Raw genomic sequence first — 18,536 nt, forward strand, 5'->3', positions numbered from 1 at the left:
AGAAAGATGGAATTTTTTCAGTGTGGGGTGGGAGGATTTTGCTTTCAACCTTGTTTAGATTTGACTTTCTTGAAAATACTTGAGTAGTTTGAAAAGGCTCCAGTTGTTGACTGTGAGAATTCAACAGTTTGTTGGAGAAATGGGAGGAATGAATCCATCAGATTCAAGCTTGAATTAAAGGATCTTATGAAAATGAGTGAGAGGGACTTTGAACAAGGGCTTGGAGGGACAGGACGAGGGGGAATGGCTTTAAGCTGGGAGAGGGTAGATTTCAGTTGGATATTGGGAAGGAATTCCTGGCTGGGAGGGTGGGGAGGCCCTGGCACAGGGTGCCCAGAGAAGCTGTGGCTGCCTCTGGATCCCTGCAAGTGCCCAGGGCCAGGCTGGACATTGGGGCTTGGAGCAGCCTGGGATAATGGAAGGTGTCCCTGCCCACAGCAGGGGGTAGAACTGGATGGGATTTAAGGTCCCTTCCAACCCAAACCATCCCATGCTTCCATGATTCTCTAAACTCAGAAATCCTTCACTCACAGTGATCATTTATAAGCAGGATGTGTGAATCCAAGCAAAGTTGTAGCTGCAAGGTAACCCCTAAACCAAGCCCAGTGTAAAATCTGTGCTAAATTTATGGAAGTTGTGTTGCCTTTTCTCTTTTTCATTGGTTAAAAAAATACTACTGATGTTTATAAAAAGCCTCTTGACATTTGAAACTTCTCTACTACTGTTTTCCTGCCCCAGTGAAGTGTTTCTCCATATAATTCAACATCAAGAAGCCCTTGAGGATTTACTTAAATCGGTCAGGGGTGGATTCTCGCGAGTGGGTTCCCTTCTACCTTCGTTTTTCAGAGTTATTTTCTTAAATAAAACTCTGGCAGTCACTGAGACATAAAGGTTGTGATAATTTCTGTTGTAACACACTGCTACTTTTTTTGCCAGCGCCACTGTTCTCAGGGAAGCTGCCTCAAAGCTCAGCAAATATAAACATCTATTTTAAAAGAGGTTATTAAAAAATATTAGCTGTGCTGTTACTTAAATAAACACATGAAGAATTCAATTTACAGCAGTGCTTGAGTCCTCTTGGACTTGTCAAAATCATCTAAATTAAAGGGAGCAGGATAAAGCACTTCATGTTTGCTGGGTTGGACATCCCTGACTTTAATATAGGAGGGAGTTTTACTGGGGAAACTTTAAACAAAAGTAAACATCCCAGAATAATTTGGGTGGGAGGGGACCTTAAAGCTCATCCAGTGCCACCCCTGCCATGGCAGGGACACCTTCCACTGTCCCAGGCTGCTCCAGGCCCTGTCCAGCCTGGCCTTGGACACTTCCAGGGATCCAGGGGCAGCCACAGCTTCTCTGGGCACCCTGTGCCAGGGCCTCAGCACCCTCACAGCTGAGAATTTCTTCCCCATATCCCATCTAAATGTCCCTTTCTTCAGCTTAAAGCCATTCTCCTTTGTCCTTCCATGCCAAAGGATGAATAAAGTTAATAATATATAAAATATTACAGCAGAGCTGCAGGGTTTGAGTTCAGGATTCTGGGGAGAACATCCTCTTCTTGGAAGTTCTCTCAAGGGGGTTTCTTCTCTACAGAAATACAAATTGCATCTCTGAAATGACTGCTTTTTAATTTATAAAAATTTACCTCTTTGTATTCAAGTGGCAGAAGCATGCCCTGCTCATAATGGATTTTTCAGTAGATGCTTTTTTTTCCCCCAAAAGATATTTAGGATGTGCCAGTGTGCACAAGTGTCATCACCCAAAACCACCCTTGTGATGAGGCAGCTCTGAGTCAGCCGAGTGGGCGTGCAGGCCATATGCTCCATCCAGGTCCCTTGGGAATGAAATATTCCTAATAACCAGCCTGTGGAATGTAGCCTCCACTCTTCCCAGGCAGAAGACTCTGGAAGTAGCTTCCAGCAGTCCTTGCTGCTGTTGTTGTGCTGTGAGCAGCTGGGGCAGCTCCAGCTGGGGCTCTCTGATGGGTACCCCGGGGCTGCTCCGGGGTTATCCCGTCCCTTCCCGGGATCCCTGTGCTGCTTCCCTGGAGCTCCCCGTGCGTGCCCAGCCCTCTGAACTCACAGATCATGCTCAGGCCTCCAGGCCAGCCCTGCTGTGTTGGTCTTCAAGAAATATTTGTGCCTCATAAAAGCATGGAGTAAGGAATTCTGCTGTGGGGATGGTGGATAACAGGTCGCTGTGCTCGGAGGGTTTTGGCTGGGATCCAAGCCCTTGGCGTGTTTTCCCAAGTTCTGTGCATCGCTCCAGACCTCCCCAAATGTTCAGCCATGCATGATGTAACCCTGGCTGCTTCCTGTTTTTCAGGAGATGACTTTTCACTGATACAGCAAGAGATATATATGGTTAAAGAATGCAAACATTGCAACATAGTCGCCTATTTTGGGAGTTATCTCAGGTAAAACCCCACTTTTTATATCAATATTCCTGCTGGTTCTCTCCTAAAACAATCCCAGTCTGGTTTAGTCCTTGAATCCTCTTCAAATCTTCTTCCAGAGGTTGAATTGCCCTTGGTTTTGTTTTTTTTTTTAAGCCAACCCAATTGGCTTTAAAAAACAAAAGTGACTAATAGTTTGTTTTCTCTGCTGGCCAAAAGGCTGGAATATTTTTATCACTAGGAACAGAACGAAACTTTTCCCTTGGAGATTCTTGCAACAGACCCAGTCCCACTCACACATTTATCAGTTCTAATATAAAAGCAGATCGTTATTTCTCTAGAGCAGAATTGCCTTTGGATGTTTTATTTAATTATAGTTCTCTGGGCTATGAAAGTATGGCCAGGAAGTTAAAAATTTGAGCTGCTGGTAATAATATTTTTCACAGTTCTGGTGTAACAGAGGCAGAACCAAGGTGGTGTCAGCTGCCTGCACCTTCCCATGAAATGTTATACAGGAAATTGGGGAATATTCTCCATTTCTGTGGAGCTCTGTCATTTATCAATTGCCTCTGTGGGAATAAAAATCAGCACTTTGCCTGTTAGGTCTTTTTTTCCTACGAGGCTTCATCTTTCGGTTTCTTGGAGGGCTGCATTTAAATAATCCCTACAGCCCAGATGGACTCAACTGGAATGAAATGGCTGAATTTCTAATTCCCCATTTTGGAGGGCGTGAAGAGTTTTTTAGATTTAATGAGGTAATTTCAATTTAAGATTGGAACACGGAGTTTGGTGTGTTACTTAATTTAATTTTGCCGATAGCAGCTAAACCTCAGGTGTTTTATTGTAGAGTTGAAGCACCACCTTTTAGGTTTGATAATGTTGGAACATTTCTCAGGGACTTTGGCATGAAATTTCCATTTTTATTGGTGAAAATTTATATTGATAACCTGAGAATTTCTATTAATAACACGAGAATTTCTATTAATAACAGTGTAACCGCTGCTCATGTATCAGAATGTATATTTTTAACAGAGAGTGATCAAGACCAAGAGACAATAATTTAAATAATGATGATTGACTCTGTTCTGTATCCACATCAATCAGCCTCTGATGCCTGTGTTTTTATTTTGTTTTGGTAGCCGTGAGAAGCTGTGGATATGCATGGAATACTGCGGTGGGGGATCCCTCCAAGACATTTACCATGGTACTTGGGCACTTATTTTCACTTTTTTTTACCTTGGGAAGCTTTCTGCAAAGAAGAAAAATAAATAATAACTAATAATAATAAATAATTCCCCTATAGGGAATGGTTGGCACTGGATGTGGGGTTTTTTGGGGGGCATGAACTGTGGGTTTTAGCTACGGTCAAGAGATTTTGAGAGCACTTTTCAGATATGGTGACCAGCATTTTATGGCAGAACAGTTGGATATGGACACTGTGCATGGGCTGAGGAAGCAGTTTGTACTGGGAAATCTCAACATTTGATCTTTAAAGGGGAAAAATTGCTCTTATTCCTGCCCCTGTGAAATACCACCTCACTCTTGTATTATTTTCTTTCCTGTAGTTTCATCTGGAGTTGTTGATGCTGTAGAATAATTTATTGGAGTTGTTGGAAAAGCAGCTGGAGACTTGCTCTGCCTTTAAATGATAGCACTGAGTTTTTGGATGCCAGAGCTCTTTCTGCTTTATTTCTCAACTTCTTAGTACAAATCCTTTAAAACAATTCCAAGCCCCTTAGATAGTCCCTGATATGAAACATTCCTATTTCTAATATTAAAATATTAGCAGAAGTCACTTTTTGTTTCCTCACAATACAAAATACTACAAAACCACTTGTAAAATAATAATTAGGATCTGTGAAAACAGGTTTTCTTCTCACTGTGGGTATTGTCTTCTGTTATGGTGCTGTTTGGGTTGGTTTTTTTTACAGAAAGCCTTTCTGTAAAACAAGCAAACAAACCCCTCTTTTCAGCTCAGTGTACAATACAGATCATGTAAAACCAGCCTTTAACTTTTGCATGGACGAGCCATTTTTTGGCTGCTTCACAATGTTATTTATGTGCTGTGTTGTAAATTGACTTTTGAATCTTTATTTCCAGTAACAGGACCTCTGTCAGAGTTACAGATTGCTTATGTGTGCAGGGAAACGCTACAGGTACTGTACTTCTGCAGGTGCACAATCAAGTGTTTATTCCATGTAAATACAGCAGATACAGGAAATTATTTCAGTTCCATCACTTCCACTGGGAACCAAGCAGAAACCAGTTAACCAGGGGCAACCTGTTAGTTTCCATACTGTAAATAAAAATTAGCAAGAAATTCTAGTGTAATACCATGCAAATATTTGCTTTAAGTTTGCACTGCCCTGTGGTGGTAAATTTAATGTTGTGTGGGGGTAAAATACTGCAACCAGATAAATAAAATTCCCTTTTGTTTTGGGACTGCTGATAACTGAGAAATACAAGGCAAAGCACCCCTTATCTGCAGATCTCAAATGTCTCCATTTCCAAATAAAATACATTGAGAAAATTAAATTTATTCAGTGGGACTGGCTTTGTAGGATGTTAACAAATGGCACAATAACTCATTGTGTCTTTTATTTCCAGGGTCTTGCTTATTTACACATGAAGGGCAAAATGCACAGAGACATAAAGGTAACTTGGAACCCTGAGAAATTCATCTTGCAGTTCCTGGTGCAGGAAAAATACTCCTGATAAAGATTTTTAATTTATTTTGTTTTAGGGTGCAAACATTCTACTAACAGACCATGGAGATGTTAAATTAGGTGAGTTCCCTGAATTTTGTAATACAGATTTAAGAGCCCTGTGGATGTGGCACTTGGGGACGTGGGGCAGTGATGGCCTGGGCAGTGCTGGGGAATGGTTGGACTCCATAATTTAAAGGTCTTTTCCAACTTAAATGACTCCATGATTATTTGGGGCAGTGGATGATGATTGAAAGTGATGACAAAGTGTGTATCCATGGCTTGGTTATGTAGGAGATGAGAAGTTTTGCATTCTCTCAAGAAATTATAGATAATTTCATTATTCAACCACCGAGCCTTGAAGCCTCCCAGATTTTCTTGGAATTTTCCAGGCTGGGATTACCTGGCTATCAGTGTTTTTATCCCTGGCCAGGGTGGCAGTTGTCCCTGAGAGTCTCTGAGGATGCCCTGTGTGGGAGGGCATCTCCAGAGCCTGGCAGCCTGTGGAACAGTGGATCTGATCCTGGCTCTGTGTGTGGTGTTGGGCATTTCCACAAAGGTGGAGGAGAGGAAAACTTGGAGGTCTTCAGGGAAAAGCTGCCATGGGATTCTCATCATGCCACTGGAGTCAGGGCAGTTGTGCATTAGTTCAACACCTCCACACCCCTGTGGGGAACCAGGAATGCTGTGTTGGGAAAGGACAGCTTTTTAAAGAAGGAAAAAACCAGGAGTACAACCTTGACACTGAGAGGGGATTCCGCTCCCTGCATTCAACTCGGGATACACAGTGGTACCTCCCTTTTGCCTGCTAAGCTGGCTGGATTTCCCCAGGTTATCCTCCAGCTGTCATACCACCAATCAATCAAAATAAAATGGATTTAAATGATTTTTGGCTCTTCAAGACCACCTGATGTTTGGGAGTTCTGAGGCCAAGGGATGATTGGCCCCTAGACAGAGTCTCCAGGGCAGAGAACAGATGCCCCATCACAGTTCCTCCATAAATAACACACAAAAGGTACTTTTTGTACCTTTTCATCTTACCAAGGATGATGCTGTTTTTCCTCTAGAATTGAATATCCACAAATTCTGGTTGAGGTATTTTGAGATGGAAAAAATATCTTAAGAGAAGAGCTGTGTGTAGAAAGAAAACTCTTTGATTTGAAGTCATGTCAGTGAAGGCATTAATGATCCTATTATTAATCTTTGTTTCCCTTAATGAGTTTTTAATTTGGATGAGACCCATGATTGTTCTTTCATAACACAGTAGGATTGGGGTGTTAAACTGGGATTTCTAAGGCTCTGATGATTTGATTTGATTTTCCAGCTGACTTTGGAGTAGCAGCAAAAATAACAGCCACTATTGCAAAGAGGAAATCCTTTATTGGCACCCCTTACTGGTAAGAAACCACTTTGATTGCTGTGCTGCAAAGCTGAGTCTGTATTTATGCCAAAAAATCTCAAACACACACATGTGTATAGAAATTGCAATAATTCCCTTTCTTCCAAGTAAAATGCCCAGAGGCTAAAAATCTGGGAAGCACTGATTGGAGCTGATCTATTGCTGTAACAAAAGCTATTTGGTATTTGAGGCAGGGTTGTTGTTCCCCCCAAAGTCATTAATGCAGAATATTCTCCTTTTTTGGGGGGATCCCAGTGGTCATTTAGTTTCTCAGTCTTACATTTTTAATGACTAGAATAGTGTCTCTCTGATTTCTGTGCAGAAGGGAAACGAGATTTTTAAATTCTCTTTTAATCATCCCTACTGATTAATGTCTGCACAAGGCAACATTTAATATGCAAATAATCATTGTAAATCTTGAGCTGGGTTAATATGCAAATTTAGCTGGGTTTAGGCATCACTGGGATGCAGAGGAGCTGCCTGGGGTGGTGTTTTTGGGCAAACAGCTTCAACCAGACAATGGCTTTTAATTGTTGCTGCCCTGCTGGAGAAGGAGGGCTGAGGGCAGGGAGATTATCTGGTCATTCGATTTCCTGGGAATGCTGAGCCTGGTGCTATTCCCAGCCCCTGACCTGGGGCAAAACACCTCTGGCTGCTTCCTGAGGACCTCTCCGGGTGGATTCCCCCTTGGGAAGGGGGGTTGTGTGCAGAGGTGCTCTGGGTGATGCCGCGTTGGTTTTCCAGGATGGCCCCCGAGGTGGCAGCGGTGGAGAAGAACGGGGGGTACAACCAGCTGTGCGACATCTGGGCCGTGGGCATCACGGCCATCGAGCTGGCAGAGCTCCAGCCACCCATGTTCGACCTCCACCCCATGAGGTTTGTGCTTCTCTGCCTCCAGCACCTCCCTGAATCCCAGCAGGAGCTGTCAGGATTCAGTTCAACCTTCTCTGGAGCTCAGAGCTGGAAACTCACACCAAGATTCCTTCTCTGGATGTCTGTGTTCGTGTCTGACTTCAAGGCATCAGACTGCAGCTAAAACCTTACATTTGGAATGGGAATTATAACCAAAACCTTGAAATTTAAAAATTTTTTGGTGGCACCTGGCCTAGTGGAAGGTGCCGTGGGCAGGGGGGTTGGAATGAGATGGGCTTTAAGGTCCCTTCCAAACCCAAACCATTCTGGGATTCCAGGATCAGGAATCTGATTAGGAACAGGGGCAGATTCACTGGTGATAGCAAACTACTAGGGAAGCCATAGCCTAATGTTTAACAGGATTATTCATGGCACTAAAAATACTTTATTTAAAGATAAAATCAACAGATTCCATGTATCTCTCTTTTAACACAGTGCAGACTCTAATCCAGTTTCACCAGTATGGTTCTCACCAGAAAGTGTTAAAGTATTTAGATTTTTAAATGAAATTAGTTTACTTTTTTACCATATTATATCATTATTCTTTCTTTCCCTTTAGGGCTCTCTTTTTAATGTCAAAAAGTAATTTTCAGCCACCAAAGCTAAAGGAAAAAGCAAAATGGTAGGTGGAACTCCTTCCTTTGTTCCATATTTTGTTGAAATTAGATGATCCTTAAGGTCCCTTCCAACCCAAATCATTCCATGATTCTATGATTTTATAGATAAAGGGAAAAAATATTTATTATTATTGAAGAAGAGACCCTTCTTTGGTGCTCTTTGTATGTTGGAGAAGAAAACCTTTCCCCTTAATTCCTGTCATGGGGCATTTCCTGGTTTCTTTACCCTGTGATAAATTCCTGGTGCCATGCTTGGTTTATTTCCTGTACCAAAATGTTTTCCATGCAAGTTCCATGAATCAAGTGGGGTTTTGTCCCTATTTTGTTAACTTGGAAATGTCATTATTCAAACCTGAGGTGAGATACCTGGACAGCATTCTGCTTTATCACACCCTCTTGTAATCTGCTTAGCAACTGTCTTAAAATCAATAATACCTTGCAAAATTCAACATAAACCCTCCTTTTTCTTTAAGGTCAGCAACATTCCATAATTTTGTCAAAATAGCACTTACAAAAAATCCAAAGAAGAGACCGACAGCAGACAGACTCCTCTCTGTAAGTGATTTGGGACATTTGGTGAGCTCAGGAAGGGATCTCTTGCTTCCAAATGAGCAATAGATCAATAGGAAACCAAAGGGGAACCATTTTCTTTAATCTTACTACACATGGAGTGAAATCTGAAGGAAAAATATGTTGATCAGCTCTTAGGAAGTGGATTTTGTTGAGAGTTTTTACACAGTTTTACACAGTTTTTGGCAGGTACAGTTACAGAAATTGGCTTCATGTTCTCAACCTTGGCCTTCCTGCAAGTGGGTGCCTCAGCCTTGGAGCTGTGTAGAAGTTGGACTTTCCTGACTCCCAGAAATTTCAGCAGCCCTTGATGTATCTCTGCTTTCCCAGACTCCAAACTGCTGATGTAAAAAATGAAATTCAGGTGTAATTACTGGTTTGACTCAAGTTTAATTCCCAGTTTACAAATGGCCCAGAGTGTGGTGTTTCCATGTTTATGTTACCTGGAAGTCCAGCCATGAAGGAGTCATGGAAAAAAGTCAAACCTCCAGAAAGCAGAAAAGAATCAGTAACTGTATCGAATGCTCATTACTGAAAGTTACCCATTAATTGCATATCAAAACAACTTCTTTTTGTGTTCTTTGCTGTGGTTACAGCACAGCTTTGTAGGGCAGCCTGGGCTGTCGAGGTCTTTAGCAGTTGAGCTGTTGGACAAAGTCAATAACCCCGAGAACCACACCCACTACGGGGAAGTCGACGATGACGATTTTGAGGTGAGAACATCTTTTATTCTCTGCTTTTTGTTGAAAGTGCACTTTAAATGCCCTGCTTTGCTTTGGGAATCGAAGATTGAAGCTCAAACTGCAGCAGCTGCTCCTTGTTCTTGTTGGTTTGGTTGTTGCTGGGTGCTCTTCCCTCACGTCTCCCTTCCCACCCCTGCAGCCTCACTCCGTTATCCGCCACACGATCCGCTCCACCAACAGGAACATCAGGGCAGAGAGAACAGCATCAGAGATAAACTGTGAGTTCCTGCTCTGCTTTCCCCTTTTTTTGGGGGGTGATTTGCCTCTGGAGGACGTCGGTGTCGCTGTTTCCCAAAAATCTCTTCCCATTTGGGAAGCAAACCCAGGAGAAGCAGCACATGAATCTTCAATAATAATTCCTGAAAACTAAAATTAATTATCTATATTCATAAACGGCTCAGATGAATCTAAGGTGAAATGTTGAAGGTAGAAATGGTTTTATCTCCAGATTTGGTCAAAAGTCTTTGGTAGCACCAACACTGGCAGCTCCTCTGCAGCATGTGTATCACACTTTGGGAAATTTGCTCTTCAAGAGTCTCTTTCTTTCACATGCATTTCAAAGTGACAAGTGGTTAAAGAGTTACGTTTCTGTGACTTGGTATTTGCTTTTGGCCTTTCTTGTGGGTTTCATATTTGCAAATTCGAGCATTCAGACAAAGAGGCTGATAGTGAAGTGCTGCTCGTTTGAGAGGCAAATTCAGTGCTGTGTACCCGATATTTACATCTGTTCCTACCTGAATTTCACTGTAGTGAGCACTGAAAGGGCTCTAGTGCAAGATTTTGTGCATTAATTATGAAATTATAATATTTTGTAGTTGATAAGCTGCAGTTTGAGCCTCCTCTACGCAAAGAAACAGAAGCTCGGGATGAGATGGTAAGGAGGAGTTTGGGGGTTTCTTTATTTATTAAAATCACAATCTTGTCACTGTTTTGGGGTTCAACCCTTAGCAACTTGCTGGAAAAATATTTTTAAAGTTCCCTTAGTGACCCTTACTGGATTTTTCACTATCAATTCTTGTTTTCCTGTTCCTTATTGCTGCTTGATCTGGATATTACACCATTTCCAGGTGCTGCTTTAAAGTCTAAGAAGAAAAAAATGTCAATAATTTATAGATTGTAAGATGTTATTTCACTTTGGAATTTGATTTTCCTGCTTGTAGATCATTCTGCAGGGCTGGGGAATCCTCAGGCCTCTTTGTGTGTGGTGGATTAGGTACTTTAAGGCACTTTAGTTTGACAAGGAGGGGTAAAAATAACAATTTCTGCATTTTCAGGTTGTGGCAGCTGGCAGTGACTTTGCTTCACATTGGAATCCTTTTGTTGATGGTAGCAACAAGTAAGTACAGATCAAACCATCTTTTCTTTCTGTGACTTAATATGAAACTGAAAGAAAAATGAGTTGTGTTTAAAAAAATCAAACCATAAGCCCTGATCCACTTTAATGTTGATCATTTTAGGAGGTGTTACCCAGCGTGCAGCCCTCCTTCTGCAGGTGCTTGGTCAAGTCTCTTGGAGAGTGACTTTTAATCTCTTTTAACCACCACCAGCAGCTTGTTTAAAGCTTGTAGGTGGGAAGTGTAAATGCATGACCAGGACAGTGACATAACACAGCCACAGTGAGTTTCCTGCAGCAGAGCTGAGTTCAGGATCCTGCTCTGGCCTCACACTTCTCTTCTGAGCTGTGGCTGTGGTTGTGACATCCTGTGACAAGGCCTGAACTCGAGAAAGGGAAGGAGAAGCCAGTTCTGAATGTTGAGTTTTACCAAGCTCAGTAACACTGCCCAGCTCCTCCTGCTGTGGGTCTGATCAGTGCCATTTATAACTCAGCCATGGAGTGTTTTGGGGTGAAATTTTTTAGGGAAAGATGTGTTTATAGCTGGTTTCCCTGGGATAAAGTACAGGGGCACAATTCTCTCCCAAGTTAGGACTGAATTTTTTTTTTAGGTGTGTACCTTCCTTTTGCTGCAAAAGACTGGACTCTGCCTTTAAAGGCAATCCCTGGATTTGCAGTCAGGAGTGTGGAGGTTCAGATGTAGGGAAAGATGGTATCTGGGCTCAAAGAATTGCTCAGCTCAAAGAGCCTGTTTCCCATCTTTATTTGGAACTGAGCAGCAGACAGTGAATTTCTTTGGGTTTTTTTTCTGCAGATAAAAGTCTTGCATAAGCTGTCAGCTGACACTACAGCCCCCTGAAAAGCTGGTGGAGGTTGCCAGGATTTGAGCCTTTTGAAGCATCCTGATTTTCCTGCTCCCAATCTCATTGTAGCAGGAGTTTGGGGAGCTCTGGGCCTTCACTTTGGGGTGCTCTGGGCTCTGCCTCTCCCTGCCCAGTAAAGGCAGTGCCTGTTTTTCTCCCCTCCCTGTGCCCTGGGTTTGTTTGTGTGACCCTGCTGAGCTGCAGATTGAAGCCTTGCTGGGAGTGCTGGATTTTCTGCAGACAGCTGGAATCTGTGGGGTCAAGGAGCAGGGAGGGGAGGGAAGCTCCTCCTGGCAGAGGGGCTCAGGGATTCGATCCTGTTCCTGTGGCTTTGTCTGTACCAGGCTGTGCTAAAGCTGCAGCCAACATTCCCAGGGCTGTAAATCAGTAAATAGGTACGGATTCATTTGGAAGGAGGGCAGGCACAACAGTCCTGGATGGTGAATCCGTGCTGCTCACTTGGAAACCGCTTCCAGTTGGAAAGATAAACAGGAAATGCATAACTCCTCTGTCCCAGCAATTCTGAGTAATCCCTGGGATGTCCAGAGAGGATGTGTGTTGGAGGGTCCTGGCTTTTCAAACCCTTTGGCTTTTATCTGAGTGGATGGTGAGGGATATCTCTGACTTAGGAATTATTTGACTGGAAAGGGGAATACCAGGATGTGTACCTGATGGTTGAACTGATTCCTTGGTTTTCTCACTGTAGCATTTTAAAATTAATTTTTTATAGATTTTTCTGCATTATGGAGGTGTTTTTTTGATGGTTTCCATAGAATCTCAGAAAGATTTGGGTTGGAAGGGACCTAAAAGCCCATCCCATGGTCAGGGACACCTTCCACTGTCCCAGGCTGCTCCAAGCCCCATCCAGCCTGGCCTTGGACACTTCCAGGGATCCAGGGGCAGCCACAGCTGCTCTGGGCAGCAAGAACATTTCAGAAAGAAAGGCTTTTTCTCCTTTAAATTTTTTAGTAGTTCCTGCTGCTTTCCCTCAGAAGTGACTTGTAGGGAAATTTCACATTAATCCAAATTTGGCTGCGTTTTCCTGGTCATTGCCCTTTAAAGACACAGCTTGAAAATTGCCATTTTGCAAAATTTTTATCAGGGTTTTTTTTTTTCTTCAAGACCATATTTTCAGTGTTGCTTTGATCCTCTAGTCACAATTTCTTTTTTTGTTGTTGTCCCTGGAATAGCTTTGAAACAAAAATTCCCACTGTAGTGGGAAACAGTCTGGGTCTTTTGTGTATATGTATAAATAAGGAAACTTCCCTTTAAGGCTTTTCTCCATTTGTCTCCTAGTAACTTCCTCTGTTCTTTTTTTTCTCTTTTTGTATTGTACTGTTGTGAGACATTTCAACAATATTTGAAATGCCAGGTAGGGAATCAAAAGCTGATGGTGTGAAAGAGAGATCCAGTGATTTTTAGGGGTAAGGGGAAGGAAAGGACCTTACAGAGTGGAAAAGGCCTTAGTGCAGAGAATTATTTCTTTTGGAAAGGGCTGGGAGATGCTTGTTGTGAAACTCAGTGACATCAAGGATGGGTTGAGTTGCACGTGTTGACCTCAGAGCAGAGCTCTTAATTTTATAAACATTCTGCCTTAGGGGACTGCTCACAAAATTTGGCGATGGGAGTGAAGATGTTGAAGAGTGAGTGGATCTCTTTCCTGTACAGTTGCTCTGCTCCCAAACCTCTTCCCTCCAAATGCTGCAGGAGGCTTTGCCACTCACCAGCGAGTGAGGGCTGGCTGCTCTCCCAGGCCTAACACGCGCTTGGCTCCTTCCCTGATCCTCAGGAGAAATCCCAAAGCTCTGCTTTCTCTCCTGCTCTCCTTCCTGAATTATCTTAGAGTCCCTGTGGAAGTGCCTAACACTTAAGAGCAGATTTTATGTTGGTTAATGCATCAGCTGTGAGCAAGGGCTGGTTGTGATGGGATGTGCAGATGACCCTCACAGCTCTGTGCAGCTCCTCTGGTGCTCAGATGTTCGTCTGATCCAGCAGCAAGGCTGCAAACTGCAATCACACAATCCCAGAGTGGTTTGGTTGGAAGGGACATTAAAAATCATCTTACTCCACCCCCCTGCCATGGGCAGGGACACCTCCCACTGTCCCAGGCTGCTCCAAGCCCCAATGTCCAACCTGGCCTTGGACACTGCCAGGGATCCAGGGGCAGCCACAGCTGCTCTGGGCACCCTGTGCCAGGGCCTGCCCACCCTCACAGGGAAGGATTTCTTCCCAATATCCAACCTAAATCTACTCTTCTCCAGCTTGACACCATTCCCCCTTGTCCTGTCACTCCAGGCCCTTGTCCAAAGTCCCTCCAGCCTGAGATCCAGTTCCTGAATGTATACTAATTGGCAAACTTCAGATATCCTTCCTCACAGATTGCTCTATAACATTGATATTTATGAAAGGAGTTTATTAAAAACCAACACTTCTAACGAGATTAATGAGCTTCTCCCCTGCTCTTGGACTTCTGGTTTAACCCTGTGTGTGCAAAGCTCTGCTCTGCCTTTTCTGTGCCTCTGGTTCATCTTATTTCCAGTCCTCAAGGAGTTCTGAGTTTGGTTTAACTCAGACAACTTCTGCCCTTTTCATTGCAGATCGACACTAAAGCGAGCTGGGCCGCCCCCACTGCCTCCCAAGGTGAGAAACGTGGGATTTAAGGGATTTAGCCAGCCTGGGATGGCCTCTTCTGCATTCTGCCTGTGATTTTCCATCAGAGAGGAACCTCTGAAATTATTCTGCTGTCAGATGTCTTATTTTCATACAATCATGGATCTCCTGAGCTGGAAGGGACCCACAGGGATCATCCAGGGCAGCTCCTGGCCCTGCACAGACCCCCCAACAACCCCACCCTGGGCATCCCTGGCAGCGCTGTCCAAACGCTCCTGGAGCTCTGGCAGCCTCGGGGCCGTGCCCATTCCCTGGGGAGCCTGGGCAGTGCCAGCACCCTCTGGGGGAAGAACCTTTCCCTGATATCCAACCTAAACCCACCCTGGCACAGCTCCAGCTGTTCCCTGAGTCCTGTTCCTGCTGACCAGGGAGCTTTTTATCTTTCTTATACTGTGGTGCCCAAAACCTCGCACACTTTTCAGAGGCTGACATGTTTTTATGTCGGAGCAGTCTGACTTGAATTCAACTTGTCTGAGGTTTATTCTTCCCAGGTGCCGTTCCCAATTCCTCTGACATTTCCCAAGTAACCATTCCCCTCTTTGGTTCCTTGCAGCCGAGGATGAACAGTTACCCCGAGGAAAACCTCCCAGATGACGACAGATGCCAGACAATAAAACACTTCCCAGACTCCCAGAACAGAGCCCCAGCAGCCCACAGGAGACAGAGTATCCCAGTTTGTGGGCCCCAGGCAGATTCCTGCCCCATGGGGATGACCAGCAGCATCAGCAGCCCTGGATTGCTCACAGCCAGATACAGCGACCTGGGTAAATGCCTCACCTGTCCTAAAGCTGACTGGCACCCTGGAAAAGGAATTGCTTCCAGAGCCAGCTATTCCCTAGATAATACTTTAAAGCAAGCTGATTATGAGGTGAAGTTTTCCCTTTTCCATGTGTGGTTCTTATTAGAGCCGTGCCTCATGGTGGAATGTTCTTCCCGAAACAAGGACACACAGCCAGTCAATCCCATTACTGTGTTGCCTGCAGGAACAGGAGGAAAACAATGAATGTGTGGGGAGGACCTTGCCACAGCTTTATTCTCAGTGGAATTTGTTCCAGGGACTGTTTGGATAACGGGAAGTGTGTAACTCAGCAGGGACAGCTGTGCTGGGAAGGGTTCAGCTCCCTGAGATGTGCCTATGGAATGTCAGACCTCACTCCTCCCCTCCTGCTCAGCACAGGGGAGAAGATTTTCTATTTCACTGTGTCAAGTAAGCTGCAAACCATGTCTGGGCTCCTTTTCAGGCAATGGGAATGGGATGCTGAAACACATCGAGGAGAATGCAGAAGGACCTGGACAAATCCCTCAACTGCCACGGAAAAAGGAGAAGAGAGATTTCCCTGTAGGTATTGGGCCTCTGGGGCTGATCTCACTGTTGTGTCCTCGAGCTGGTTTTGTGCCAGTGCACAGGAGGTGTTTTATGATCTTTCCTTCTTCCCACAGAAACCAGCAATCAATGGTTTGCCTCCGACTCCGAAGGTGCTGGTAAGAAATCCCATGTGCAGTGGGAATTATGGAAACCTCCAGTCTCTGGTGTGGAAGGTTTATGCTGGAATAAGGCACCAGCTCATCTGGGGGGATTTTCTGCATCTCACAGCCAGTTCCTTTTCCAGTGCTGAATCCACACTATTTGTTTCCATTTTTTTAAACCTTCCAGTCACTGTTCAGTCTGGATGGGAAGGGTTGGAGGCTTCCCTGGCTGTGAGTTGTGATCTCCAGTGGCAGCCCCTGCTTAGGAAGAGAAGTGGGAAAAGGTGGTAGTGATGAGAGGGTGTTTTTGCCTGTTCTCCCTTCATGTGCCATTTTAAAAGCACTCAATATTCATGTTTGTTATATTCAGTAAATAATAGTCAATAGTCTCACAATATAGAATAATTTAGGTTGGAAAATCTCTCTAAGATCACTGAGTCCAACCCTTCCCCAGCACTGCCAAGGCCACCACTGCCCCATGTCCCCAAGTGTCACATCCACATGGATTTTAAATCCCTCCAGGGTTATTGTTCTTACCCAGTAGACACTAAAGCTGTTGATACCATTTTGAGCTCCCTTTGCATTTTTGAATGTCCATGGATTCAAATTAAAAGCAGTGGAAGGCTGTGTGTGCTCAGCTGTGTGTGAGTGGCCAGGAAATCAACTCCTTACACTCTAAATTCGTTTCAGGTTTCAGTTTTGGTGTCTTTCAGATGGGAGCCTGTTTTTCCAAAGTATTTGATGGTTGTCCTTTGAAGATTAATTGTGCAACTTCATGGATACATCCAGATACTAAAGGTAAAGTTATTTTAGGTCTGGTGATGGGGAAAGAAATCAATTTGTAAACTTATTTTTGGTTTGCATTTGAAACCTCCCAAAGTGGGAAGGGAATAATTCCTTTCCCTGGATTTCTTAGATCAGTACATCATCTTTGGAACTGAAGAAGGGATCTACACTCTAAATTTGAATGAACTTCATGAAGCAACCATGGAACAGGTGAGTTCTGGTGGGCTGAACACACGGAATAGATCTGGGGATATTATGGAGCAATGGAGTTTGGCTTTGGAGGGAAAAGGTGGATACCAGGCTCTGGGGCTTAAATGATTCCCATCAAAGCCAGTAATGAAAACCTGACAAATTTTTGTTCCCTGACCTACCTGTATTTTTTAGTTGCTGCTTGTGTAACTCTGCTGTCAAATCTTCTCCTTAGAGAACAGTTCCCTGCCCTTTGTCCCTCCGTTCCATCCCCACTAGATGGCACATCGCAGCTCCTTGGATGCTACCAAAGCCCTCAATCACTGAATTCAGCTGCTGTTGTTATCCCCAAGAAGCTTTTCCTGGGATCTCTAACCCTTTCCAAAGCCATTTCATGCAGTCATGGTCTTAAATCTGGTGTTTTAGAGTCAGGATGTTCTTGAAATCTCATTCCTTGTATGTTTTCCTAAATTATTTCATCTAACAATCTTCTCTGGGCTTTTCCACGTGGTTTTTTATATCCCACTGAAAGGTTGGCTGTGCCAGTGGTGGATAGGGAGAACATTCAGTGCACTTTGAACAAAGTTTCCTTTTCCAGGAGAGCATTCCCAGCTGACAGAGGTCAGGTGTGACCACCTCAGATCCCAGAGGCTTCTGCCACACCACTTGTTCCCACATTTCCTTTTATCCATTTGATGATTTCTCCCCTCCAAATGCACATTCTGAACTGCTTCTCCAACTTTTAATTCTGCTTGCATCTTCCAGAGGGCTTCCTGTCTCTCCGAGGTTAATAGCTCCCAATTCCAGGAGTATATTTTTATTCCATTTGTAGCTTTTCAGTGGAAATACTGAATAAAGCCAGAGCTGTTCTATTAAATAGGAAATTGCTGAGAGATACTCGGGGTTTGTGTCCAAGCAGTTGGATCTTCTCTCTACACTTTCTCCTGCACCTCTTTTCTTACTTTGCACATGGGAGTGGCACACAGGACAAAGTGTTCTGGAATCATGGAATGGTTTGGGTTGGAAGGGAACTTAAATCCCATCCAGTCCCACCCCTTGCTATGGACAGGGACATTTCCACTCTCCCAGGGTGCTCCAAGCCACGTCCAGCCTGGCCTTGGACACTTATTCCAATATTCCATGGTCTGTCTGTGCAGGGCTAAGGGTCCAAAACAGTGAATAAACAGGAAGATGGGATTTTCTCCAGTGTGGATCCTTGCAGGAATGGTGGTGGAGGTGGAGCAGGCAGGGAAAATCACAGCTGAAAATTCCTGTATGTTTCTTTCTATTAATGGAATTCTTTTCTTTTTTCCAGTTATTTCCCCGAAAGTGCACCTGGCTGTACGTTATCAACAACACCTTAATGTCCCTGTCAGGTGAGTGTACACAGAGGAGAAATGACTGCAGTTATAAATAAACAGGAACATTTAAAGTCATGATTGAACACAAGGCATTTTGGTCACCTGGACAAAAGAAGGCTCCAGGGAGAGCTCAGAGCTTCTTCCAGGGCCTAAAGGGGCTCCAGGAGAGCTGGAGAGGGACTGGGGACAAGGGATGGAGGGACAGGAGCCAGGGAATGGCTTCCCAGTGCCAGAGGGCATGGCTGGATGGGAAATTGGGAATTGGGAATTGCTGGCTGGGAGGGTGGGGAGGGGCTGGGCTGGAATTGCCAGAGCAGCTGTGGCTGCCCCTGGATCCCTGGCAGTGCCCAAGGCCAGGCTGGACATTGGGGCTGGGAGCAGCCTGGGACAGTGGGAGGTGTCCCTGCCCATGGAAGGGGTGGGGTGAGATGGGGTTTAAGGTTCCTTCCAACCCAAACCATTCTGGGATCCTGTGGTCCTAAAACAAAATCTGTGTCCATTTGAAGGACAGTGAGGTGGCTTTCAA

General features: G+C 44.3%; 1 protein-coding gene across 3 annotated transcripts in view; it reads left to right on the forward strand.

Annotated features, from left to right (window-relative positions):
- The window catches only part of MAP4K5 (mitogen-activated protein kinase kinase kinase kinase 5), a 55,204-nt gene that overhangs the window by 26,708 nt on the left and 9,960 nt on the right, over positions 1 to 18,536 (forward strand). For 2 of the 3 annotated variants that reach the window (XM_069018674.1, XM_069018673.1), the window contains 21 exons: positions 2,326 to 2,416; positions 3,535 to 3,599; positions 4,496 to 4,551; positions 5,003 to 5,050; positions 5,139 to 5,181; positions 6,425 to 6,497; positions 7,244 to 7,375; positions 7,971 to 8,033; positions 8,502 to 8,583; positions 9,195 to 9,311; positions 9,481 to 9,559; positions 10,157 to 10,215; positions 10,616 to 10,677; positions 13,136 to 13,180; positions 14,135 to 14,177; positions 14,761 to 14,971; positions 15,449 to 15,546; positions 15,648 to 15,689; positions 16,388 to 16,472; positions 16,591 to 16,670; positions 17,965 to 18,025. In XM_069018674.1, coding sequence (XP_068874775.1) covers positions 2,326 to 2,416; positions 3,535 to 3,599; positions 4,496 to 4,551; positions 5,003 to 5,050; positions 5,139 to 5,181; positions 6,425 to 6,497; positions 7,244 to 7,375; positions 7,971 to 8,033; positions 8,502 to 8,583; positions 9,195 to 9,311; positions 9,481 to 9,559; positions 10,157 to 10,215; positions 10,616 to 10,677; positions 13,136 to 13,180; positions 14,135 to 14,177; positions 14,761 to 14,971; positions 15,449 to 15,546; positions 15,648 to 15,689; positions 16,388 to 16,472; positions 16,591 to 16,670; positions 17,965 to 18,025 — 1,635 coding nt within the window. The remainder of the gene's footprint in view (positions 1 to 2,325; positions 2,417 to 3,534; positions 3,600 to 4,495; positions 4,552 to 5,002; positions 5,051 to 5,138; positions 5,182 to 6,424; positions 6,498 to 7,243; positions 7,376 to 7,970; positions 8,034 to 8,501; positions 8,584 to 9,194; positions 9,312 to 9,480; positions 9,560 to 10,156; positions 10,216 to 10,615; positions 10,678 to 13,135; positions 13,181 to 14,134; positions 14,178 to 14,760; positions 14,972 to 15,448; positions 15,547 to 15,647; positions 15,690 to 16,387; positions 16,473 to 16,590; positions 16,671 to 17,964; positions 18,026 to 18,536) is intronic. The other variant, XM_069018675.1, reaches the window with a different exon arrangement.

This window comes from Aphelocoma coerulescens, chromosome 5 (assembly GCF_041296385.1).
Source record: "Aphelocoma coerulescens isolate FSJ_1873_10779 chromosome 5, UR_Acoe_1.0, whole genome shotgun sequence".
Classification (NCBI taxonomy): Eukaryota; Metazoa; Chordata; class Aves; order Passeriformes; family Corvidae; genus Aphelocoma; species Aphelocoma coerulescens.